Source organism: Oncorhynchus kisutch, linkage group LG12 (genome assembly GCF_002021735.2).
Source record: "Oncorhynchus kisutch isolate 150728-3 linkage group LG12, Okis_V2, whole genome shotgun sequence".
Taxonomy (NCBI): domain Eukaryota; kingdom Metazoa; phylum Chordata; class Actinopteri; order Salmoniformes; family Salmonidae; genus Oncorhynchus; species Oncorhynchus kisutch.
The window spans coordinates 30,853,566-30,881,237 of record NC_034185.2 but is presented as its reverse complement, the minus strand read 5'-3'; the positions used below and the strand labels follow the sequence as shown (position 1 = coordinate 30,881,237).

Genomic DNA, 27,672 nt, shown 5'->3' with positions numbered 1-27,672 from the left:
TTTGGGGTTTTAGGCTGGGTTTCTGTACAGCACTTTGTGACATCGACTTATGTAAAAAGGGCTTTATAAATAAATGTGATTGATTGATAATAACTTGCTCTGGTTTAGACTACATGTGGAACCATCTATGCTGGGATTTCTTCAATGGTAGTCACCACTTTGTGTGCATTTGCCTTTGGCGAACTAAATCAAATCAAATTGTATTGGTCACATACACATATTTAGCAGATGTTTTTGCAGGTGTCGCTACCCCCGCATGTCAAATAGCAACCATGTTCATACACACAAGAGCATCACAAGAGAACATTCAATGGGTTCAGAATGGTAAGAATTCCTGCAACTTTATGGCCCACATCTCTCATGTTTCTGTGCAATCTCTCAACCTCATGCACTTTTCACCCATGACCGTGTCAACCAATGCCCAAGAACAGCTAGACGCGACACTTTTATGCATGTTTTTGGCTGCGAAAAACAATGTTCCAAACCACAAGCTTACCGGATGCTCTTTCTATTGAGACCGTTCCTGAGCACACCTTCATCTGCATGTTCAGATTCTTTTAACATCAAATGCTGTTTTTTTTCTATGTCACAACGCTGGAACCACACGTAATATAGGCTATGCGTGCAAACAAAACAAAAACTGACAGTGTATTTAGTGAAATAAATCTTTAATTATGCTTTCTTTTTGTGTCAATACTTCCAAGTGCCTATGCATTCTCACTCTTTGTTTGTTCCCGTTATAGTGTGAAACTCACATCTCACCTGTAGGAGCAAGATACATCTGGACAGACTTCCACTTCAATAATGAAACTGAAATGTCACATTTTACTTCAAATGTTTATTTAAAAATGTACAGTAAAACTGTATAAATAATACTCATCGAGATGAAATGTTTCAATAACAAGAACAAGCCTTTGCTTTTTACAAACTTTTAAAAAGGTCTGCAACATAGGATGAAAAACACTAAACGCATATAAAAGGTTATATCTTCATGTTGCAAAACACAACACCAAAAACACGACGAACACTAAACATGTTAGTTTTCTAAATAAAATAAACTGTAAGAGCATGCTGTTGATCTATGTCTCATCTACTGTGAAATCACCTATGTTTCTAGAGACAAACACAATATATGTATAATATGTATTGCAGCGTATCACATTTTGCACAATTTCTTTAACAACTACTGTTTGTCCAAAGGAAAACACAATTTTTCCATGAATAGAAAATCTGTTTCTCACTTCTACATTAGCACCAGAGCAGTCAAGTTTCAAACTTTTCTTTCACATGGACACAAATAAATGCTGAATTTGGCAAACATTGACAATTGGGTAATTCCTACATCCGTATGCGGAGCCTTTTCTGTCCCCAGGATTCAGTATATTACTTCTTATTCAGTGTAAAATGTGGATTCTAAAAGGCTTTAAATATAAAGTCAGGTGTCCTTTACCTTAAAAACACAAACATAAGGATATTGAAAGGGAATTCTATGCATTTTCAACACTTTTCTTCAGTAGATGTAGGTATTTTTTGTCCCCAGTTGTTATTCATCAACTTCCATGAGAAATATTAGCCATAAAATACACTATTTAAAAAATGTTTTCATTATTTTATAGTCCTGGTTAAATTCTCTCATAAAATAACGTTTTTTTCATGATTACTTTATTTATTATCATTTTATTTATTTCTGTGTGTCCCTGATATCACTTTCCATCCTGTTAGTTTGTCGTAATTCTCCACTTAAGAAAACAACCCCTCCCTACAATGACACCATATTTAGGAAGAGTCATAATTTCTTTGGTGGGAAAACAATGGTGCACGGCTAAATAATATTCATAGTCTGCATGTCCCACTCATACATTTCCACCCGGTTAGGCTAAATTAGAGCAAATCAAAACATTTACAAAATGTTAAAATATGTTTGCTAAGAGAATTTAAAATCCTGTTCAATGGTTCACCATTATGCTAGCTCAATCTTGCTCACTCCCAGCGCTATGACTAATATAGGCTCCACATGTCCACCTTGTTATAGAATACAAAAGTTATGAGGTCCAAAAGGTACCGCATAGCAGGAACGACCCAATTTCTTCAACCGGAGACGAACAGCAAAACATTAGGCAGAAATTAACTTAAAGCGGGGTTGAAGTCCTGCTTGACACATTTCAATCATATACATTCCAGTCAGTTTCTGGGATGGCTGGAATACATTGTCTCCCATTGCTCTTGCTATGTTTGGGGTTCCACCTGGCTATATGCTGAGTTTGTTTAATATTCCAGAGTACCTGCAAGTCACCATCCCAGAGTTCCTTCAGCAGTCATATCTGCATTCCACTCTGGCTCACATATCAAACCCCTACCCTTCCTCTGTCATGCTTCGCCACATCCAGTATGGCGGCCGCCACTTCTGACGAGTTCTTGGAGTTGTGCATCTTGTGCTGGCTACTGTCGGTGGAACGCGGCTGCAGGGTGGCCCGCCCCCGGAGGTATTTCAGGCCGCGACGCAGCTCCTTGCGAATGTTGTCGCTGGAGAGCACGTAGAGGATGGGGTTGATGGCGCTGTTTAAGGTGGACAGGCCCAAAGAGATAGTGTAAGGGGTGTAGATTCTTTCCTCGAAGTCGCATGTCTTCTGCAGCTTGGGGATGTGGAAGGTGACTGCGCGTAGCAGCAGGATGATGTGGTACGGCGCGAAGCACACCAGGAAGAGGATAACCACGGCAATCGCCAAGTAGCGCACCCGCTCCTTCTGGCACGGCTGCAGCCCCGTGCTGGCCTGCACGCTGGCCAGGATGGCACGGTTGGTGACCACCAGCACGACCAGCGGGGCCAAGAAGCCAATGATGAAGCGTGCGTAGTTGAAACCCGTCACTGTGAGTGTGCTCTGGCCCGGCTCGAAGCATTTCTTCTCTACCACGTTGCCCTCCATCATGGTAAAAACTGGCACGTGGCCCATGAACACCACCAAGACGATTACTATGGTAACCGCAACTGCCAGCCTCTGCTGGCGAAGGCCGCGCGACTCCACGGCGTAGACCACGGCCACATATCGGTCGCTGGAGACACAGCACAGCAGGAAGATGCTGATGTACATGTTGTTGAAGAAGAAGTAGCCCGTCACCTTGCAAGCCATGGAGCTCCAGCGCCACTGGTGGCCCATGTTCGCGTAGTCGGCCCACATGGGCAGGGTGCAGAGGTAGATGAGGTCGCACACGGACAGGCTCAACAGATAGATGCCCAGGACGTTTTTGCGGCGCACCTGGAGGAAGGTCAGGTAGACAGTAACGATATTGGCGGGCAGCCCGATAATCAGTACCACACTGTAAAGCACGACCAGGGGCACGCGGTCATCAAAGTAGGTCAGGTTGCAGTTGGTGGCCGCCACGCTGATCTGAGTCATGGTCGTCTCATGCATAGTATCTGGAGGGTAGAGAGAGAGAGGGAAAGAGAGAACAAGCGAGGTCACATTTCCTATTTTGTTGTGTGGTTGTGTGATATATAAAACCTTTGAATGTATGCAAACACAAATGAAGAAATCACAAGATTAACTCTAAATGACTCTATTTGCAGAGCATTTGTCCACAGACATTTACATGTTTTTTTAACCTTTATTTAACTAGGCAAGTCAGTTAAGAACAAATTCTTATTTTCAATGACGGCCTAGAATGATAGAGGCAGAATGATAGATTTGTACCTTGTCAGCTCGGGGGTTTTAACTTGCAGCCTTCCGGTTACTAGTCCAACACTCTAACCACTAGGCTACCCTGCCTCCCCATGTCGCAAAAGGCGTTTTTCTGGCTTGTTTCACAGTTTTCTGTTTTACAAAATTCTAGACCTACATTAGCCCCCTAATATGTAAGCCACATCCATTCCTTCTCGTGGTTTGTCTACTCTACAGCCACTGTAGTCTAATGTGATAGACTTTACCTTACTGACACACACACACACACATACAGAGACAGAAACATAATTACATAATTCACAGAAAAACCCTTAGTGGCCACTAAAGGAAGAATGAGTGAGTGAGTTGCTGGAAGGACACAGAAGCTGAGTTATGTGCATAGTGAGTCACACATACATGACTATGTGCGGCTATGTGCGGCTTTATGGAAATGTACATCTGATTTGTCAAGGCCCTTAGTGTCACGCACTGACCTTAGTTATCTATCTTTGTTTTCTTTATTATTTTGGTTTGGTCAGGGTGTGTCAAGGGGTGGTTTGTTGTGTTTTCCCTGTCTAGGGTTTTTGTATGTTTATGGGGTTGTTAACTAGTCTAGGTGTTTTGTATGTCTTTGGTTGCCTAGACTGGTTCTCAATTAGAGGCAGCTGTTTATCGTCATCTCTAATTGGGAACCATATTTAGGCAGCCATATTCCTTGGGTAATTTGTGGGTGATTGTCTATGTATTAGTTGCCTGTGTCTGCACTTATTCTATATAGCTTCACGGTCGTTTTTGTTGTTTCTTTATAGTTCGTTCAGTGTTCTTCCTTCATTAAAGAAGATGTATTCAAATCACGCTGCGCCTTGGTCTCATCCATACAACGAACGTGACACTGAGCATGTTCAGTCATTTGCAGGTTAAAGTGCTTCTTTGCTGAGAATCGATTAGCAAGCAACCAAAAACCACACGATAGACAAGTAATACCACAAGTCCTAGTTGGTGCATCTCAACTGAAAACGACTCTCTGTTGACTAACCTTGACGACTCATCTAGTCATCAACCTTGATGGTCATTGTTAGACCCATTTTGGTACATAAAGAAAATGTACAGTATAAAATATATTTTGGTTGATTTGTTATTGAATATAGAATTGTATGACAACTGTTTATTGTATGTACAGAAACCCAACTTTATGACTATTGTGACACCTAATGGCCTGTTGGACAGCATAAAAGGATTATGGGTAAAGATGGCCTCAGTATAATTGGAAGAAGTGTAGGAGGCCTGTATGTAAGATGCCAAAGAGAAACCGCTTTCAACCGTGTAAACCAATTGAATTTATCTTGCATTATTTTCTGACATTCATGGGTTTACCTTTTTTTTTTTTTTACATCATTACCATTTTGGAACCTGTTAGAACACCCGGACTATATTGTTTTGTTTTTCCATTTATCAGCCTGGAACTGTGTGACAACCCAGACAATCATTTGTGAGTAATGAATATCATGTACCTGCAACAACTCCGAAGTCTCTCAATGGGAAAACACGCTGGAACCCACCCTGTAAAGGCGTCTATAGATATGTGTGGTGGAGTTGAGAGATGTGGCTTTCCCTATAACTTCCCGTGCTTCTACACCTGCATTGCTTGCTGTTTGGGGTTTTAGGCTGGGTTTCTGTACAGCACTTTGAGATATCAGCTGATGTACGAAGGGCTATATAAATAAATTTGATTTGATTTGATATAACTTGTTTGTTTTGATATTGAGCTATCTGATATAAATGCTCTAAGACTTCTAGGTTGTATTGGTACGTTTTCATTGGTTGGCTTTAAACTAGGCTACATGTGCACGTGAGGTGGGTTACAGTATGCTATTTTGTGAACTATTCTGTGACCCATTTTAGATAAACTAAACTAAAAAGGGGTCCCAGTCTAAGATGGAGATCGATGTATGGGGGTCATGAAATTTTGTCAGCCGGTGATTGTCAAGCAAATAACTGCTGGTCTCATGATAATTGACCGTTAATTAACATAAACACATTTAGCATCTCCTGGCTTCCACGCATCGCCTACAAGCCACTGATGTAGACCTTTCTAACATCTGCATTTAAAAATGATAATAAATCACTGTAATATAGTCTACACCATCACAATGAATCCATAATTTATTTTAGACAGGTCTAAAGAAACATGATATGAAGAAAATGTTTTCTATTTCAGAAGAACAGAATAGCATACTCTGAGTTGTCCTTATGTTAGGCCCTATTATGGCTATGCCATATTGCTGTGGGCTATGCTAATTAATTTAGCAGACAAGATTTTCAGAGAATTCCATGGCATTATTATGATAATGATGATGATGCCCCCAGGTGGTGCAGTGGTCTAAGGCATTGCATCTCAGTGCAAGAGGCATTACTGCAGTCTGGCCGTGATTGGGAGTCCCATAGGGCGGTGTACAATGGGCCAGGGTAGGCCGTCATTGTAAATAAGAATGTGTTCTTAACTGACTTGCCTAGTTAAATAAAGGTAAGATATTAAATTATTTTATATTATTAAAAATACAATTGAACATAGCTGAATAAAATAGAAAGGATATTTTCTCTAAATGATTTCCGACGGATTGAGCACGTGTTTCTATTCTGTGTTGAGGGGTTCACAAAAGAAACAGGTCCTCCAAAATGCTTCATTTAGACTTATTTATGTAACTTTAGTTGTGATACAAACGTTTGGCCATATGTTTTGATTTTTAATTCATTCTCATGCTGCATGATGTGACTAATGCCGAAAGAAAGAAAAAAAACTGAACTCAACACTAAATTAGATGCCATTAATTATCAGCTCAGTGCGATAGGGGGCAAGGTGACAATCGTGGAAAACGCTTTGCCTGACATCAACAACAAGATAACCATAAACGCGGGGCGCCTGGACGAGGCAGAGGGGCGAATCCTATCCATGGAAAACTTATTGACAGATGCCATGGAAACAATAGCATATGCTAAAAAGAAAATAGATCATCTGGAAGAGAAAACAGAGGACCTGGAAAACAGGGGGCGAAGGAATAATTGTGTTCTATTCAATCTGGGCGAAAAAGAAGAGGGAAACATGCCACTGATCCGCTACCTGCAAGACAAACTTCCCGAGTGGCTCCACTTGTCCACCGACAGGCCCATAGAACTCGAGAGAGCTCACCGAGCACTGAGGCCCCCACCAGCAGCCAGACAACCACTGCGCCCAATCACCATACGTTTCCTGAGATTCACTGATAAGGAACGAGTCCTACAGGCGGCGAAAAACAACACCATCACAGTGGGAAATGCCAAACTCACTTTACACCAGGACCTGTCAGCTGGAATACGCCGAAAGCGCCGAGAGTTTGAAGAAGTGAAGAAATACTCCATTGACCGAGGCATCTTCAGGGGATTCAAATACCCAAACGAGCTCAGGATTCTTCACCAAGTAATAGATCCAACGGGATGTGTCGAGTTGTTTGGGAACTCGCCTGGGGTGTTCAGAGATTATTATTTTATGTAGACCATTTATTTTCCTTTTATGTGAACGTGGCTGTAACTACTATCCACTTTTACCCAGCGATGACTTGCACTAAAGTTTGATTACTGTTCGATGACGATGACTAGTACCTTAAATCTATTGACATGGAACTGCCATGGTCTAGGGCATGCAATAAACCGGAAAAAGATACTATGTGCTCTAAAAAAGGAAAAAGCAGACATCGTGCTATTACAAGAGATGCCGAACATGCCAAACTCCGCAGAGCTTGGGTGGGACAGGTGCATTTCTCATCTTTCAAATCAAACAGTAGAGGCACAGCCATACTTATCCATAAGAATGTTCCATTCATAATTGACAAAAACATATCGGATCCGGAGGGGAGATTTATTTTGATAACTGGGTCACTATATGGTCAACCAATTACTTTCTTAAACATATACGCCCCTAACACAGATACTCCTGCCTTCATGTCAAAAATGATAACCCTGTTCAATGAGCATTGTGTTTCCTTTGGCGTGGTGGCTGGAGATTTTAATTGTACAAAACAATTGTCTAGGGTTCAACCCAACCCTAGACAAATCATCTCAAGTCCCCACCACAAATTCTAGATCTGCAAAGATGTTGAACTCTCTTACTAAAGAGATGGGACTGATAGACATCTGGGGAGAGACTAATAGCTCATCTATGGACTATACATACTACTCTAATGTCCATAACACCTACTCCCGTATAGATTACATTTGTATCCCAAAGAGTTTCATAAATTCAGCCACATGTACAATCGGACCAATAGCACTTTCAGATCACGCCTTTGTCCACCTCCGCTTTGACCTCTGCAAAAACATCCCGAGGTCAAAGAGCTGGAAATTCAACACCTCCATGCTATCAAACGAAGCGTTCCATACATTGGTAACTACATGGATAGACAACTACACACAAGACAACAAGGATTCTCCTGTTTCTCCGGCCACAATGTGGGACGCTGCTAAAGCCACACTAAGAGGCCATCTAATTGCATATGCTTCCTCTAAGAAAAAAGCAATGGAAGCACACAGGCTAGATCTTGAGAGGGAGCTGGAATGCTGTGAAAAAATACATAAACAATCCCAGACAGCACCTCCTGGAGTCATCTTAAAGCAGCCAAAGCCAAACTGAATTTGGACTACACTCGGGAGATAAAAAAAAGTTATCTTTACTAAACAGAAATACCATGAGTATAGCAATAGGCCCAGTAGATTGCTTGCTTACCAATTTAAAAAAGGAGCAGTCAGAGCGTACAATCATGGCTATCCGAACAGCAGAGGACGAGGTCACATACGACCCAAAAAATATCAATTTAACTTTTCATGATTTTTACTGCAAACTATATACCTCTGAGAGAAAACACACGGAGGCAGAACTCCACTCTTTCCTAGAGGGAATCTCGCTACCTAAACTATCAGAGACCGACCAAGAAGATCTCAACTCCCCCTTCACTCCTGAGGAGATCCTGGAGGCAATTACCTCCATGCCACCTAATAAGTCCCCAGGCCCAGATGGATTCCCCAGAGAGTTCTACAAAGCTTTTTGGCCCCAGCTCAGCCCCATCTTCATGCCAATGCTGGAGGATTTTTGCAAAAATGGAGTTCTCCCAGGCTCAATGCACACAGCTCGCATTACAGTGTTGCTAAAAAAGGACAAGGACCGCCTATCCTGCTCGTCCTTCCGGCCCATAAGCTTGTTGGATTTCGACTACGAAATAATTACCAAATTGCTCGCCAAAAGACTAAACACTCTTCTTCCCAAAATAATACAAGCGGACCAAACTGGATTTATTAGAGACAGACACTCTTCTGATAACATTTGCCGTCTTTTTGATATTATTGATCAAGTAAACACACAGAAGACCCCTGTCCTGCTGGCTTCACTGGATGCTGAGAAGGGGTTTGACAGGATGGAGTGGAGCTTTCTGTTTTCAGTCTTAGAAAAGTTCAATATGGGCCCAAATTTTATTAAATGGATCAAATCACTATACTCTCATCCAAATGCCATGGTGACTACTAACGGACTGAACTCTGACAGATTCCCTCTGGAACGGGGCACAAGACAAGGGCGCTCGCTGTCCTCCCTGCTCTACTTGTTGGGGGCGGAGCCTCTGGCAGAGCTGATAACGAGCAATCCAAGTATTATGGGTGTTTCTGCAGGCGGCCTGCAGCACAAGATTTCGCTTTACGCGGATTATATCTTGCTTTACATATCCAACCCTGAGAAATCCCCCCCTCTCATTTTAGACGCAATTGCTCAGTATGGCAAGTTTTCAGGTTATAAGATCAATTTGAACAAATCCACTGTCTGCCCTCTCAATATTACACTCACCAGCTCTATGAAGTCACTATGTCCTTTCCAATGGAAAACACAGGGGTTTCAATACCTCGGGATCTTCATAACACCAGATCTGAAAATTATCTTCCACTCCTGGATCGAATCAAGAACGATCTCTCCCAATTAGCTTAGTAGGAAGAATTAATGTCATCCGTATGAACGTCCTCCCTTAGACTGAACTATTTATTTCAGATGCTCCCATGCTATCTCCCAGTTTCCCTTTTCAAAACAACTAACCAAAGCATCACCAAATGTATATGGGGCAATAAAAAACCTAGGATCAAGTTTTCCACTCTATCGAAACCTGAATCTAAGGGTGGTCTTGTCCTTCCCTCCCTTCAATTGTACTACTGGTCTGCCCAAATCCGCAACATGCTAACATGGATCACAAACAGACAAGAGTCAACGTGGATTCAGATAATGAACCACAGGATTGGGTTTCTGTCTCCTAACTGTAAAAGATGTACCTCTGAAAGTGGAACCTACAGTGGGGCAAAAAAGTATTTAGTCAGCCACCAATTGTTTAAGTTCTCCCACTTAAAAAGATGAGAGAGGCCTGTAATTTTCATCATAGGTACACTTCAACTATGACAGACAAAATGAGAAAAAAAATCCAGAAAATCACATTGTAGGATTTTTTATGAATTTATTTGTAAATTATGGTGGAAAATAAGTATTTGGTCACCTACAAACAAGCAAGATTTCTGGCTCTCACAGACCTGTAACTTCTTTAAGAGGCTCCTCTGTCCTCCACTCGTTACCTGTATTAATGGCACCTGTTTGAACTTGTTATCAGTATAAAAGACACCTGTCCACAACCTCAAACAGTCACACTCCAAACTCCACTATGGCCAAGACCAAAGAGCTGTCAAAGGACACCAGAAACAAAATTGTAGACCTGCACCAGGCTGGGAAGACTGAATCTGCAATAGGTAAGCAGCTTGGTTTGAAGAAATCAACTGTGGGAGCAATTATTAGGAAATGGAAGACATACAAGACCACTGATAATCTCCCTCGATCTGGGGTTCCACGCAAGATCTCACCCCGTGGGGTCAAAATGATCAGAAAAATTCCAGAACCACACGGGGGGACCTAGTGAATGACCTGCAGAGAGCTGGGACCAAAGTAACAAAGCCTACCATCAGTAACACACTACGCCGCCAGGGACTCAAATCCTGCAGTGCCAGACGTGACCCCCTGCTTAAGTCAGTACATGTCCAGGCCCGTCTGAAGTTTGCTAGAGAGCATTTGGATGATCCAGAAGAAGATTGGGAGAATGTCATATGGTCAGATGAAAACAAAATATAACTTTTTGGTAAAAACACAACTCGTCGTGTTTGGAGAACAAAGAATGCTGAGTTGCATCCAAAGAACACCATACCTACTGTGAAGCATGGGGGTGGAAACATCATGCTTTGGGGCTGTTTTTCTGCAAAGGGACCAGGACGACTGATCCGTGTAAAGGAAAGAATGAATGGGGCCATGTATCGTGAGATTTTGAGTGAAAACCTCCTTCCATCAGCAAGGGCATTGAAGATGAAACGTGGCTGGGTCTTTCAGCATGACAATGATCCCAAACACACCGCCCGGGCAACGAAGGAGTGGCTTCGTAAGAAGCATTTCAAGGTCCTGGAGTGGCCTAGCCAGTCTCCAGATCTTAACCCCATAGAAAGTCTTTGGAGGGAGTTGAAAGTCCGTGTTGCCCAGCAACAGCCCCAAAATATCACTGCTCTGGAGGAGATCTGCATGGAGGAATGGGCCAAAATATCAGCAACAGTGTGTGAAAACCTTGAGAAGACCTACAGAAAACGTTTGACCTCTGTCATTGCCAACAAAGTGTATATAACAAAGTATTGAGATAAACTTTTGTTATTGACCAAATACTTATTTTCCACCATAATTTGCAAATAAATTCATTATAAATCCTACAATGTGATTTTCATGATTTTTTTCTCATTTTGTCTGTCCTAGTTGAAGTGTACCTATGATGAAAATTACAGGCCTCTCTCATCTTTTTAAGTGGGAGAACTTGCACAATTGGTGGCTGACTAAATACCTTTTTGCTCCACTGTATATATATACATACACATATATACCCATATCTATATATACACACACATACAAATACGTACACATATACATACATACATTCACACCCATACACACACACATATCCTACATACCTACCTACACGTACTCACAAAGAATAAAATACATTTAAAAATTTTAAAAACATATATAAAACTTGCAGCAACACTATCAAGGTTCTTATTAGCCATTTCTTATTTTTTCTCTCTTATTTTTTACCTCTTTTTCTCTTTTTTTTAAGCCTGTCACATCTGTGAATGTGGAATGTGTTTTGTTGGTTGATTGAAAAACAAGAAAACTTTTTTTTTTTAAAAGCACTTTGGAGTTGTTCTAGCTATCTGGTGATCTAGAACTGTCATGTGCAAGGTGGGTGCGTTTCACAGCCACCAAAGGGCTGGATATTCCTGTTTTTGTCTGTCTGGAGACAGACATTAAGTGCATGGGAAGAAAACTACATGGGAAGTGTGTCTTCGTCTTGAAACATCCTCCGTCAGGGAGTAGGGAAACATAACAATTGTCCGTCATCGTGGGAATGAATGTCACGTAGGACCTTCAAGGACTACTCTTCACCAACCAGGAAGTTGTGACAAAGTGGGACCGCCACCGCCACTGAAGAGGAAGCCCCGCTGAAGCGTGTCAGGGTGAACATTGGGAGGCAGACCAGTTATGTGGGTCCAACAAAGGTTGTGGGAAGAAGGAAGGTCACCGTCCCTCTGTGGAGTGAGAAGATTGTGCACAAAAAAAATACGATTCCATGTGGGTCTTGCAGTCGGACAGTCAGCAGGATGGCCCAGCAAGAGTGCTGCAAGCTGCAGTAGACAAATCTGTTGAGGTCGGGGGGGAAAGGCAACTAGCCCAGAGGGGAAAGGCCGCAGGCATAAAGAGACGGCATTGGGAGGGTCCCTGGCGATCTCAGAGGAGCTCTAGGGGTACATTGCCTAGGTACTCAGACTTGGCAGGGTTTTGCAGAGGGTAATGTGGTGGAGTTGAGAGATGTGACTCACTTACTCTATTAGCAGTGACGCCACGGCTCTGGTGCGAGGACCAAAGAAAGAGGGCTCGAGTGAGTGTGCAGGTGTGTGTGTGAATGCAACAGGAGGAAAAAGTGAGAGAGCGGCAAAGACTGGAGAGGAGCCGAACCGTAGTATCGTTGGAGAAAGAGGATGTGCTTGTTCTGGAAGAGGATTGTTTCATACCTCATTGTAAAGAATTCCGTTGGACGTTAGGATAAATTACTACTTTTCTTTGACCTCACTTGGCTGGTGCCGAGTTGTCTAGATCTCACCCATCCTTTGGGATTGTGATTGCACAGCCAGCCCAGCCCATGCTCTCACAAGGGTATAAGTAAATCCCTTTTTCCTTCCAAGTGTAAATTCCTTGTGAGAGAACGTGGTTGGATTGATGGCTTTGGGGTGTGTGAAAGAATGTAAGTTTGTTATTTGTTCTTTATTGTGGTTACTGTTGCATTGTGTGCTAGTACAGTTGGTGTTGCTTCGTTTCTCCTTCTTATTACTATTGTGGTATTACTTATATTATTGTCAGTAGCAATTAGCCAGTATTTCCTATTATCCATTTGTTATTCATTTCATACTGTCCTTTGTTATTGCCTGTTACTATGTAATAGCCTGCCATTCACTGTTGCAGTGTATTTATTCAGTCCCTTTGCTCTCCTCGTTATTGTTACTGCCTACTGCTATTGTCTTCTTACATTATACTGTACTTATTGTATTCGCATACCTTCATTCCGTTTTAGACCATTCCCATCTATAATATGGCAATAAAGTCCTGTTTGGAATACTCTGGAGGTTGCCTTGTCTTTCTAATGGGAGATAGGCGTCAGTAAAACCACAGGCTTTCTTATTCTGGAGGTTCTACCTCACACACATATTGACTGTCATTTCTCCATTTGGATTGCTGTGAAGTTCAATCGAACAAGCTGGCTACCAGCCAGAGTGATGCTAGCTAGCTACACGCTGGAGTGATCGAACAGTTGTTGCCAACATCAAAAGAGAGCTGTGAGTTGAAGTGACGTACAAAAGTTTCCTGTGGAAGTAATTGGACTTTCTGTTAATGTCCTGAAAGAAGAGGACATCTAAAGTCGTGGACTAGTTAGTTGATTGACAATACATATGGCAAGGATAAGAAATGACACTGTTAATGAACATTTAATTAGCCATAATAAGGAGAAGATTCCTGTGATGACGTCGCAAACTACTTTTATAATTCCCTGCCAGGCCTCGTACGGACTCCCTCCATGAACACAGGGTGTCAGATAAATGCTGTAAGATTGCTAGGTTGTATTCCTATGTCTTCATTGGTTGTATTTAAACTAGGCTACACATGCATGTGAGGTAGGTTAAAGTAGGATATTCTGTGAACTGTAAGATTGTGCCCGTTGTGTTGTTGCCTAAAATCTCATCAAATATATTGGATTAGATCAGGGGTTAAAACCAGTACAGGGAACAGAACCGAAAACCTGTAGTCCACAATCAGCTCCTTTGTCTTGCTGAATTTGAGGGAGAGGTTGTTGTCCTGGCACCACACTGCCAGGTCTCTGACCTCCTCCCTATAGGCTGTCTCATCGTTGTTGGTGATCAGGCATACCACTGTTTTGTCGTCTGCAAACTTAATGTGTTGGAGTCATGCGCAGCCATTCAGACGTGGGTGAACAGGGAGTACAGGAGGGGACAAAGCATGCACCCCTGAGGGGCCTCCGTGTTGAGGGTCAGCGTGGCGGATGTGTGGATGCCTACCTTCACCACCCGGTGTCGGCCCTTCAGGAAGTCCAAGATGCAGATGTAGAGGGAGGTGTTTAATCCCAGGGTCCTTAGCTCAATGATGAGCTTGTGGCGCACAATGGTGTTGAACGCTGAGCTGTAGTCAATTAACAGCATTCTCACATAGGTGATCCTATTGTCCAGGTGGGAAAGGGCAGTGTGGAGTGCAATATAGATTGCGTTATCTGTGGATCTGTTGGGGTGATATGCGAGTTGGAGTGGGTCCAGGGTGTCTTGGATGATGGTGTTGATGTGAGCCATGACCAGACTTTCAAACATTTCATGGCTATTATTGCTACGGGGCGATAGTCATTTAGATAAGTTACCTTGGCTTTCTTGGGCACAGGGACTATGGTGGTCTGCTTAAAACATATAGGTATTACAGACTGGGTCAGGGAGAGGTTGAAAATGTCAGTGAAGACACTTGCCAACTGGTCAGCGTATGCTCTGAGTATGTGTCCTGGTAATCCGTCTGGCCCTGCTGCCTTGTGAATGTTAACCTGTTTAAAGGTCTTATTTACACTGGCTACGGAGAGCGTGATCACACAGTCGTCCGGAACGGTTGGTGCTCTCATGCATAGTTCAGTGTTGCTAGCCTCGAAGCGTGCTTAGAAGGTACACATATTTTGCTTGTCTGGTAGGCTCATGCCATTGGATAGCTTGCGGCTGGTTTTCCTTTTGTAATCTGTGATAGTTTGCAAACCCTGCCACATCCGACGAGCATCAGAGCCAGTGTAGTAGGATTCGATCTTGGTCCTGTATTGATGGTTCGTTGGAGGGCGTAGAAGGATTTCTTATAAGGGTCTAGATTAGTGTCCCACTCATTGAAAGCGGCAGCGTTAGCTTAGCTCAGTGCGGATGTTGCCTGTAATCCATGGCTTCTGGTTGGGATATGTATGTTTGGTCAATGTGGGGACAACGTCGTTGATGCACTTAATGAAACCAGTGACCGATGTGCTAAACTCTTCAATGCCATCGGATGAATCTCAGAACATTTTCCTGTCTGGTCTAGCGAAACAGGCGTGTAGTTTAGCATCCGCTTCATCAGACCACATAAAGTCACCGGCCACTAGGAGCGTTGCCTCTTGGTGAGCATTTATTTATTTTTTGCTTATGGCCCTATAAAGCCCGTTGAGTGCGGTCTTAATGCCAGCATCAGTTTGTGGTGGTAAATACTACAAAAATATACATAAAAATTATCTTGGTAAATAGTGTGGTCTACAGCTTATCATGAGGTATTCTAACTCAGGTGAGCAGAACCCGAGACTTCCTTAATATTAGTGAGTGACTTGTGTAATTCTATACAGTGGAATTGTTGAGTGATTGTGTCAAAGCAGTTATATAATTAAACTGCACTTTTAAGGCAAAGACTCAGCCAAAGAGTGTGTTACATCTTGCTTTTGTCTTTTTAACTGAAAAAGATTTAACCCTGCAGCTACAGAGTTGACTCAGTCCCTGTGATGTGCAGAGGAGAAATTAACAAATTGGACCAGCCCAGTCCTTACTTGATCAAAAAATACTTCTGAAATGAGTGTGGGTCAAGAAGCCTTGTTAAACCAATTACATTTTTACAAGAGCAACACTAAAGCAACACTCTCCTGTGTGGCAGAGCAGAATTTTTACCCTATGGCTGTTCAAGATGGATGCTTAAATAATAAAATTGTTAATTTCCCAGTTACATTTGTGACTCGTTTCAGGAAATTAGGTGTATGTTGCACGTCACTACTTCACAGGACAGGCATTTCACTAACATAAATGTATTTTTATTAAAATGTGTTTTTTGGCAGAAATGCCTTCTGGAACATGTGAACTTTCATTGCCATCTGTAAAAACGAATAAAATTGTTCAATTATGAGCCTTGTTGGTTTGACCACAGAAAAAGACAAGAAACTTTTCTTTTTCTTTTCTTCCCAGTGGAAGCAGAGCATGACAGCTAAAGAGATGGAGAAAATTCTGCCGTTTGATTGCAAATATGCGGAAGGAGTTGAAAATAGAACACACAGAAGGCTGTTGTATAAAACACCTGTCTCCGGATTACATCTTCAAACTAAGGGCAACCATGGCATCCGTGAAAGAGAGGGAGAAGCGGTCATCCATGTACAGTGGGTATAGAAAGTCACCACCCCCTTTCAAAATGTTTTGTTGCCTTAGAGCCTGAAATGAAAACACAACATTTCAGGCTTTATTTACACACAGTAACCCACAATATCCAAGCGGAGAAAAATAAATATTTAAATGTATTAAAAGTAAAACAGTAAAATACCCTACTTGAATAAGAATTAGAATTGCGATTTCAAATTTTCTGAGGTATAACCAAACACCTTCCAGATAACAAATCAATCTAATTTACTTCCATCTGTGATCAATTGTAGTGACTTTGATTAGTTCAGAATAAAAGCCGTTGTTCATAGAGGACTCCACTGCTTAGTAGTGCAATTCAAAGCAAAGAATCCACTACGGGCGGAAAGGTACTTTCAAAAGATCTACGAGATAAAGTTGTGGAAAGGCACAAGTCAGGGGATGGAAATAAAACCATTTAAAAGGCGTTGTCTATCCCTCGGAGCACAGTTAAGACCATTATTAAGAAATGGAAGGCATATGGCGACGCCCAGACCCTGGATAGTTCAGGCCGTCCTTCCAAACTGGATGACCGGCAAGGAGGGGACTGATCACAGAGGCTACCAAGAAGCCAATAGAGACTTTGAAGGAGCTTCAGGCCTTTATGGCAAAGACTGGTCAATGTGTGTATGTGACCACAATATCACAAGCGCTCCACAAATCTGACCTCCATGGGAGGGTGGCAAGAAAAAAAACTGTCCTCAAAAAAAGCCACATCAAGTCTTGTTTGAACTTTGCCAAAATGCACATTGTAGATTCCGAGGCTAAGTGGCAAAAGGTGCTGTGGTCAGAAAGCAAAATGATATGTCTGGCAAAAACCCAATAAATCTTCCCACTCAAAGAACACCATGCCAACAGTACAGCACGGTGGTGGCAGCATCCTGTTGTGGGGGTGGTTCTCTTCAGCAGGGACTGGAGCGCTTGTCAGGATAGAAAGGAAAATGGACAGTGCAAAATACCGACAGATTCTTGAGGAGTACCTGCAGCCCTCTGCCAGGAAGTTAAAAATGGGAAGATGGTTCACGTTTCAACATGACAATGAAACAAAGCACACTGCCAAAGCAACTGTACAGTGGCTGAAGGAAAATAATGCGAAAGTCCTTGAGTGGCCTAGTCAGAGCCCCGACCTAAATCCTATTGAGAATCTGTGGAAGGACTTGAAGGGTGCAGTCCATGAGCTGTTACCATGCAATTTGACTGAGCTTAAACAATTCTGCAAAGAAGAATGGGCAAATATTGCACAGTCTAGGTCTGCAAAGTTAGTAGAGACGTATTCAAAGAGACTCGTGGCTATAATTCAAGCAAAAGGTGGTTCCACCAAGTATTAACTCTGGGGGGTATTCACCTATCCAAATAGGGTATTTTACTGTTTATTAGAGAGATTTTTTGAGAGAAAAAAATTCACTTGGACATTGTAGGTTATCCGTGTGTAAATAAAGTCTGATTCTATGTTTTTCCATTTCAGGTTGTAAGGCAACAAAACATTTTTAAAAGGGGGTGTTCACTTTCTATACACACAGGTAGTGTGTATAGTGTTGGACTAGTAACCGGAAGGTTGCAAGTTCAAACCCCTGAGCTGACAAGGTACAAATCTGTCATTCTGCCCCTGAACAGGCAGTTAACCCACTGTTCCTAGGCAGTCATTGAAAATAAGAATTTGTTTTTAACTGACTTGCCTAGTTAAATAAAGGTCAAATTGATTTATTTTTTTAAAAAAGGTAAGAGAGTCTAGCTACATACATTTTCAGATATTATACATTTCTAATTTTCTCAGAAAGATGTTTACATTGCAAGTTAAAGAATACTGTTAGGTAGCTAGCTAATGTTAGTAATATTATTTGTATCTCAGAAAGCCATTTGCATTACTAGTTTATAGCCCAATGTTAGCCAGCTAGCTAACATTGAACATAGTTGGTTAGCTTTAGCTACCTGCAGATTCATCCATGGAAGTAACATTATGAGTTGGGATAGCTAGCTAGCTACCTACCTGCATGTCTAAACAAAAGGCTCCACTATGCAAGTAACCATTTCACTGTAGCGTTTACACCTTCTGTATCCTGTGCATGTGACAAATAAACATGTATTTTATTTGATATAGTATGTGTTTACCAGAGACAGTAATGTGAAGAAAATCATGATCTGCACCAAAGTCAAATTGGGATATAATGTTAGGACAACTAGACAGTGTCCAAGTTCTAAAATGCTCCAGTAAAATGACCTGCTTTTATTTCGTCACACTCACAGCCGTAAGTTATTTTCTATAATTAGCTCGCCATTAACTTGTTGTGAGTTTATTTTACTGTAATAATTTATAAAAATATGTTATAGTTAAGACATTGTCAGATATGATATGGTCATTATTTGAACTGACTAACAAACTAGAAACTAACCAAAACCTTGTTTAGAAAGTTTATTTTAGTTGCCTGGTTTGCTAGATTGACATATACTAAACTCAATTTTAAACGATAGGTTTATTGGTGTTAAAATACACCAATTATGCTATTTTGAACCAACAGACTGCCTGTCATTTTGTGTTAATACTTTTTCATAACAACAAGTTTGATGTCAGATGACAATAGAATGTTCATGATGTCACTGCGACAACCCTCTACAGACATGTCGATAGGTAGTATAAACCAGCCTTTAGTCTTGACATCGTTGGTTGTTTAGTACATTACCGTATTCACTCTGTTTAGCACATGGCCTCATATGTGAATCCTTAAAGAGATGGCTGGGGCTAAGGTTTAAGAGGGTGTGAACAATGCTGAATGACCATATCATAGCTACCTTCACTAAAATGGCACCAGAAAAGAAGGCAGACGTTTCACGTGCCCCCAACTGATTGTTTTTTTGTTTGTAACTTGTTTTTTAACTTATTTTGTACATAATGTTGCCGCTACCGTCTCTAATGACCGAAAATAACTTCTGGATATCTGGACCGCGATTACTCACCACTGACTGTCAGAATCCTTTTTTCAACATGTTGGGAGCAGCCACGCAATGTTAGTGAAGGCTGTCTAACAGTCTGATGTCCTTGAGATAGAAGCTGTTTTTCAGTCTCGATTCCAGCTTTGATGCACCTGTACTGACCTCGCCTTCTGGATGATAGCGGGGTGAACAGGCAGTTGCTCGGGTGGTTGTTGTCCTTGATGATCTTTTTGGCCTTTCTGTGACATCGGTGGTGTAGGTGTCCTGGAGGGCAGGTAGTTTGCCCCCGGTGATGCGATGTGCAGACCTGACTACCCTCTGGAGAGCCTTACGGTTGTGGCCGGAGCAGTTCCTGTACCAGGCGGTGATACAGCCCGACAGGATGCTCTCGATTGTTCATCTGTAAAAGTTTGTGAGTGTTTTCGGTGACAAGCCAAATTTCCTCAGCCTCCTGAGGTTGAAGGGGCACTGTTGCGCCTTCTTCACCACGCTGTCTGTGTGGGTGGTCCATTTCTGTTTGTCCGTGATGTTTACGCCGAGGAACTTAAAAACTTTCCACCTTCTCCACTACTGTCCCGTCAATGTGGATATGGGGGTGCTCCCTCTGCTGTTTCCTGAAGTCCACGATCATTTCCTTTGTTTTGTTGACATTGAGTCTGAGGTTATTTTCCTGAGACCACACTCCGAGGGCCCTCACCTCCTCCTTGTAGGCCGTCTCGCCATTGTTGGTCATCAAGCCTACCACTGTAGTGTCGTCTGCAAACTTGATGACTGAGTTGGAGGTGTGCATGGCCACACAGTCATGGGTGAACAGGGAGTACAGGAGAGGGCTGAGAACACACCCTTGTGGGGCCCCAGTGTTGAGGATCAGTGGGGTGGAGATGTTGTTGGCCCTCTTGAAGCATGTGGGAAGAGCAGACTGGGATAGGGATTGATTGAATATGTCCGTAAACACACCAGCCAGCTGGTCTGTGCATGCTCTGAGGACGCGGCTAGGGATGCCGTCTGGGCCGGCAGCCTTCCGAGGGTTAACAAGTTTAAATATTTTACTCATGTTGGCCGCGGTGAAGGAGAGCCCGCAGGTTTTGGTAGCGGGCCGTGTCAGTGGCACTGTATTGTCCTCAAATTGAGCAAAGAAGTTGTTTCATTTGTCTGGGAGCAAGACGTCGGTATCCGCGATGGGGCTGGTTTTCTTTCTGTAATCCGTGATTGACTGTAGACCCTGCCACATAAGTCTCGTGTCTGAGCCATTGAATTGCAACTCTACTTTGTATCCATACTGATGCTTAGCTTGTTTGATTGCCTTGCGAAGGGAATAGCTACACTGTTTGTATTTGGTCATGTTTCCGGTTGCCTTGCCATGATTAAAAGCAGTGGTTCGCACTTCAGTTTTGCTCGAATGCTGCCGTCAATCCACGGTTTCTGGTTGGGGAAGGTTTTAATAGTCACCGTGGGTACAACATCACCGATGCACTCGCTAATAAACTCGCTCATCGAATCAGCATATACATCAATGTTGTTGTCTGAGGCTATCCGGAACAGTTTCTGTCTATAGGCTGGGAGCAACAAATTGGATTCGTGGTCAGATTTGCCGAAAGGAGGGTGAGGGAGGGCTTTGTATGCGTCGCTGAAGTTAGAGTAGCAACGATCCAGAATATTGCCAGCCTGTGTCGCACATTCGAAATGCTGATAAAATTTAGGGAGCCTTGTTTTCAGATTAGCTTTGTTAAAATCCCCAGCTACAATCAATGCGCCTCAGGATATATGGTTTCCAGTTTAAGTAGAGTCCAATGAAGTTATTTCAGGGTGGTCAAGGTGTCTTCTTGGGGGGGGGATATACACGGCTATGATTATAATCGAAGAGAACTCTCTTGGTAGATAATGCAGTCAGCATTTGATTGTAAATAATTCTAGGTCAGGTGAACAAAAGGACTTGAGTTCCTGTATGTTGTCATGATCACACCACGACTCGTTAATCATAAGGCATACTCTCTCGCCTTTCTTCTTAGCAGAGAGATGTTTGTTTCTGTCGGCGCGATGCATGAAGAAACCGGGTGGCTGTACCGACTCTGATAACATATCCGGAGTGAGCCATGTTTCTGTGAAACAGAGAATGTTACAATCTCTGATGTCTCTCTGGAAGGCAACCCTTGCTCGAATTTCATCTACCTTGTTGTCAAGAGACTGGATATTGGGAAGTAGTATAATCGGGAGCAATGAATGATGAGCCTGTCTATGGAGCCTGACCAGAAGACCACTCCATCTGCGGCGTCGTTGTTTTGGGTCGTCTACTGAGATCCGATCCATTGTCCTGGGTGGTGGTCCAAACAGGATCCACTTCGGGAAAGTCATATTCCTGGTCGTAATGTTGGTAAGTTGACGTTGCTCTTATATCCAATAGTTCTTCCCGGCTGTATGTAATAAGACTTAAGATTTCCTGGGGTAGCAATGTGAGAAATAATACATTAAAAAACAAAATACTGCATAGTTTCCTAAGAAAGTGAAGCGAGGCAACCATCTCTGTCGACTCCATTCTTGCATTATCGAATCGTACTACACAAGCTCTGACGCTCGTTGGATGTGGCAGGGCTTGCAAACCATTACAGACTACAAATGGAAGCATTGCCGAGAGCTGCCCAGTGACACGAGCCTACCAGACGAGCTAAACTACTTCTATGCTCGCTTCGATGCAAATAACACTGAAACATGCATGAGAGCACCAGCTGTTCTGGAAGACTGTGTGATCACGCTCTCCGCAACCGATGTGAGTAAGACCTTTAAACAGGTCAACATTCACAAGGCCGCAGGGCCAGACGGATTACCAGGATGAGTACTGCGAGCATGCGCTGAACAACTGGCAGGTGTCTTCACTGACATTTTTAACCTCTCCCTGTCCGAGTCTGTAATACCGACATGTTTTAAAGCAGACCACCATAGTGCCTGTGCCCAAGAACACAAAGTTAACCTGCCTAAATGACTACCGACCCGTAGCACTCATGTCTGTACTCATGAAGTGCTTTGAAAGGCTGGTCATGGCTCACATCAACACCATTAACCCAGAAACCCTAGACCCACTCCAATTTGCATACCGCCCCAACAGATCCACAGATGATGCAATTGCACTCCACACTGCCCTTTCCCACCTGGACAAAAGGAACACCTATGTGAGAATGCTGTTCATTGACTACAGCTCAGCGTTCAACACCATAGTGCCCTCAAAGCTCATCAATAAGTTAAGGACCCTGGGACTAAACACCTCCCTCTGCGACTGGATCCTGAACTTCCTGACTGGCCGCCCCCAGGTGGTAGGTGTCGGTAACAACACATCCGCCGCGCTGATCCTCAACACTGGGGCCCCTCAGGGGTGCGTGCTCAGTCCCCTCCTGTACTGTTCACTCATGACTGCATGGCCAGGCATGACTCCAACACCATCATTAAGTTTGCCGATGACACAACAGTGGTAGGCCTGATCAGTGACAACGACGAGGCAGCCTATAGGGAGGATGTCATAGACCTGGTCGTGTGGTGCCAGGACAACAACCTCTCCCTCAACGTGATCAAAACAAAGGAGATGATTGTAGACTACAGGAAAAAGAGGACCGAGCACGCCCCCATTCTCATCGACGGGGCTGTAGTGGAGCAGGTTGAGAGCTTCAAGTACCTTGGTGTCCACATCACCAACAAACTAACATGGTCCAAGCACACCAAGACAGTCGTGCAGAGTGCACAACAAAATCTATTCCCCCTCAGGAGACAGGAGAAATATTTGGCATTGGTACTCAGATCCTCAAAAGGTTCTACAGCTGCACCATCAAGAGCATCCTGACTGGTTACAACACTGCCTGGTATGGCAACTGCTCGCCCTCCGACCGCAAGGCACTACAGAGGGTAGTGTGAACGGCTCAGTACATCACTGGGGCCAAGCTTCCTGCCATCCAGGACCTCTATACCAGGCAGTGTCAGAGGAAGGCCCTAAAAATTGTCAAAGTTCTCTCTGTCACTGCACGGCAAGCAGTACCGGAGTACCAAGTCTAGGTCCAAGAAGCTTGTAAACAGCTTCTACCCCCAAGCCATAAGACTCCTGAACACCTAATCAAATGGCTACCCAGACTATTTGCATTGGGGCCCCCACACTCTCCCCTTCTTTTACACCACTGCTACTCTGTTGTTATTATCTATGCATAGTCACTTTAATAACTCTACCTTCATGTACATATTACCTCAACTAACCAGTGCCCCCACACATTGAATCCGTACCTGTACCCCCCATGTATATAGTCTCGCTATTGTTATTTTACTACTGCTCTTTAATTACTTGCTACTTTTATTTCTTATTCTTATCCATACTTTTTAAAACTGCATTGTTGGTTAGGGGCTCGTAAGTAAGCATTTCACTGTAAGGTCTACACCTGTTGTATTCGGTGCATGTGACCAATACAATTAGATTTGATTTGATTTTGATTTGAATGTGTGTAGACAAAGAAGAGCACTCCAGTAGGAGCACCAAAATATTTAAGGGGTTACAAGTTCATCAACTTTCAAAGCATAATTACTTTCCCATTGTTCCTTAACTGTAGTGTATGATATACAATTTTCTAGCTCTGAGTCTCTACTTTTATCCAATGTAAAAACACAATTTCACATTTTGCTACATAAGACCGAATCAAGCTGGTTGGTCACATTTATGATGAGAGGGGTGAATGAATGGATCACTAGAGCACTGGGAAAATCAACCTGGTCTCAGAGCATTCCGTATTATTCTGTACGTAAATCCAAGACACTCCATTTAATATGATATGTTGTGTTTCGTATGGTATGTATTACTTTTTGGATGTCCATCACCCATTTGGTATGATATGTTACAAATTAAATGCTGTATTATAGTGTAACAAATTAGGGTTAGGAGAAGGGTTAGCTAACATGCTAAGTAGTTGCAAAGTAGCCCAAAAACAGTAAGCAGTTGAAAAGTTGCTTATTAGCTAAAATGCTAAAATTGTCAGTCATGAGATTGAGTATCTCAGATTTACATTTACCATGTGTCGTCTACTATGTTCGTCTAGTCTATGAAACCAGGTTGGGAAAATAGGCATCAGGGAACTGCTGCCTGACAAACGAGACTAGGAGATAGGCTATATAAAACAAATGCAAATACTGGTTCAGTAAGTGCATAGACTACACACACACACACATATATATATATATATTGGACCATTTTCTCTGAAACTGAGTTTGTGTGCTGAAAGGGAATCTACCACCCGACTAGACACTTTTGATCGATATTGAAAGAGGGGCTGGCTCCTCCTGGCTCCTCCGCCTGCTGTAAGGCTTTGTCTTCATTGTGTCACATGCCCTCTTTCCTGACACACATTTATGTTAAGGATGAACACGATGACTTTACGAGAAAATGAAACATTTGCCCTATGTGTCGCCTGCAATTAGTGACGGTAGCGCACATTCATTTCACCCCTGTTAATCTCGGTGCTCAGGGGACTTTTGAGGAGGCGTCTCTTTCAACTCACTTGACAGTTTGTATGGGAAACCTAAGTGGGTCGTGTTGTGCTACACTATCTTATTATTATGTCTAGGCTAGCGTAGCCTACACACAATATTCTGAGAATAAGGTTGAGATATAACCGGCTGAGTGTGCGTGAGCGCTCATGAAAATATTTTAAAATTTTCACCATTTAAACTATTCATTCAATATTGATCATCTCGTTGTTTACAAAAAAAAATGTATACAACATTTAACTACCCACCGAGTCGAACAAGGTGAACAGCTATGCTTTGCTTATTGAACACTTAATAATGCATAGCCGTCAGGAATGATTCATCACAGTTGCTTTGAAATATTATTATAATAAAATATAAATAACAAATAACCAACAATAAACTCACAATTTTATTTCATGTCCTTACGCAAATGTAGGCTACAATAACAGCAAACTACCAGTAACTGAGGTGACCTATAAATGTACCTACATTTCCCCGCATGATCCTCTAAGACAAAAAAAAAATCACAACATTTTTAGAGAGTTTTTCTCATTAGTCGATCACCAAAATATAAAACGACACTTCCAATCACTGCACGATATACCATAAAACTGAACTGATAACTAAGTTGCAAATAATAATATCAGTCAAATAATAATATCAAATAATAATATCCAGAAGTGCACGCTGCATGACAGCTCTGGATCAGGGCGGTTAGTGCGTATCCTTTCACTACGGAGGAAGGCGCACTAAGGACCTGGACCAGAGCAAAATGCTAGCTAAATCAATAATTTCTTAAAAGTTACAATTATCTCAATCACACATTTCAGCATTTGTCAGAGAAACTCACCGTTTTGCTGTAACATCTCTCGAAATCCGTAAACAGTCTTCATTCATTACTGCCTGAAAGAGAGCATGCTTCTTCCACCTTTGTCATTCATTCTACATTCATAAGCATACTGTTAAAGTGCTGTTTAAACATCCGCTACGATTGTAGTACGTGCGCAGGGGAAGATCCCGCTCTGAAATGTCACGTGGTTAGAATATAGTAATACCACAAGTGACAAATCATTGATGTATTGCTCCAGTGTACTCTTACCACCTTAAAAAATATATTGCACTGACTTCTTGAAAAAGACACACATGAGCAGGAGATATATATATATATATATATATAAAAACAAACCATTTTTAAAATACTTAAAAAAAAATGTAATCTGTTGATGATTCATTTACTAAATCTTCTGTGTAAAAACAGAAGGGAATACAATGAGTAAGCCAGCACAGTCATAATTGGCAACAATGCTAACATTTAGCCAAAGCCATGACATTGAGTAATTCCATAGCCTTTATGCTATAGCAATGATTAGTGGGAAAGCTGCTAGGGATGTTCTGAATTGCACAAAACGTGGCCAAAAACAAGACCACCCTGAGCCATGTTTTCAAAACCTAAACTCTAGAGAAACTGAAAGGATAAAAGGCGAAAGAAAGACTTCTGTGTTGGTCATTACTGAGATGTGGTTAAGGAAGAGTGTTTTGAATTCTGACGTTAACCTTCCTGGTTATAACCTTTTTCGGCAAGACAGACCTTCCAAAGTTGGGGGTGGCAATCTTTACCAACGATCACCTTCAGTGCTCGGTGGTCTCCACCAAGTCTATCCCCAAACAATTTGATTTTCTGGTAAGCGTTAAACTTTCAAATAGCTCTTTGTTGACTGTTGCTCGATGCTATCGTCCTCCATCAGCACCGGCCTGTACCCTACCTGCCCTAACCACTCTCCTGGCCCCTTACACTAAGTCTGAATTTGTCCTGCTAGGTGACCTAAACTGTGACATGCTTAAACCACCTGACCAAGTCCTAAAGCAATGGGACTCCCTAAATCTTTCTCAGATTATTACCAATTCCACAAGGCATGACTTCAAACACCCAGAAAAGGTTACTCTCCTTGATGTTATCCTCACAAATAATCCTGATAGGTATCAGTCTGGTATTTTCTGTAATGACCTTAATGATCACTGTTTTACAGCCTGTGTTTGTAATGGCTGTTCAGTTAAACGACCTGTCCTGATTTGTCATAGACGCTTGATAAAAAACCTGAATGAGCAAGCCTTCCTTCATGAACTGGCCTCTGTAAAATGTTTGATATTTTCAGTGGTATTGTAAACACACCCCCATAAAGAAGATGAGAATTAAAAACAGGTTCAGCCCTTGGTTTGACCGTGATCTTGCAGAGTTACTCCACCTCAAGAATTGCATTTGGGGAAAGGCTCTGCACACGCATACTCAGGCTGACTGGCTATCGTTCAGGCAAATGAGAAATAAGTGCACTCAGGCTATCTGGAAGGCCAAAGATAGTTACTTTAAGGAGCAGTTCTCTCTCTGTGGGTCTAATCCCAAGAAGTTCTGGAAAACAGTTAAAGACCTGGAGAATAAACCCTCCTCACAGCTGCCATTGTCCCTTAATGTTGATGATGTGGTTGTTACCGACAAGAAGCACATGGCTGAGCTCTTTAATCACCACTTGATTAAGTCAGGATTCCTATTTGACTCAGCCATGCCTCCTTGCCCGTCCAACATTTCCTCATCTCTCACTATTTCTAATGTGACTATCCCTGATGCTTCTCCCTCTTTTTCCCCCTGACCCGATACAAAGTTTCTCCCTGCAGCCAGTCACTGAGTCCGAGGTGCTAAAGGAGCTCCTTAAACTTGACCCCCAAAAAACATCTGGGTCAGATGGTTTAGACC

At 42.4% G+C, this 27,672-nt stretch overlaps 1 protein-coding gene across 1 annotated transcript; it reads right to left on the bottom strand.

Annotated features, from left to right (window-relative positions):
* Nucleotides 1–818: 818 nt before the first annotated feature.
* On the bottom strand, nucleotides 819–25,888 carry LOC109900869 (probable G-protein coupled receptor 132). Its single transcript, XM_020496733.2, has 2 exons — nucleotides 25,777–25,888; nucleotides 819–3,415 (listed from the first exon to the last, which is right to left on the bottom strand). Exons 1-2 carry the CDS (start codon nucleotides 25,817–25,819, stop codon nucleotides 2,346–2,348), a joined length of 1,113 nt encoding a protein of 370 aa, XP_020352322.1. The 5' UTR covers nucleotides 25,820–25,888; the 3' UTR covers nucleotides 819–2,345.
* Between the last annotated feature and the right edge of the window lie 1,784 nt (nucleotides 25,889–27,672).

Coding starts and splice junctions, on each gene's coding strand:
- LOC109900869 (XM_020496733.2), bottom strand. CDS start 25,819: ATGAAGACTGTTTACGGATTTCGAGAGATGTTACAGCAAAACG. Junction 3,416..25,776: donor AGAGATGTTACAGCAAAACG/GTGAGTTTCTCT, acceptor TCTACCCTCCAG/ATACTATGCATGAGACGACC.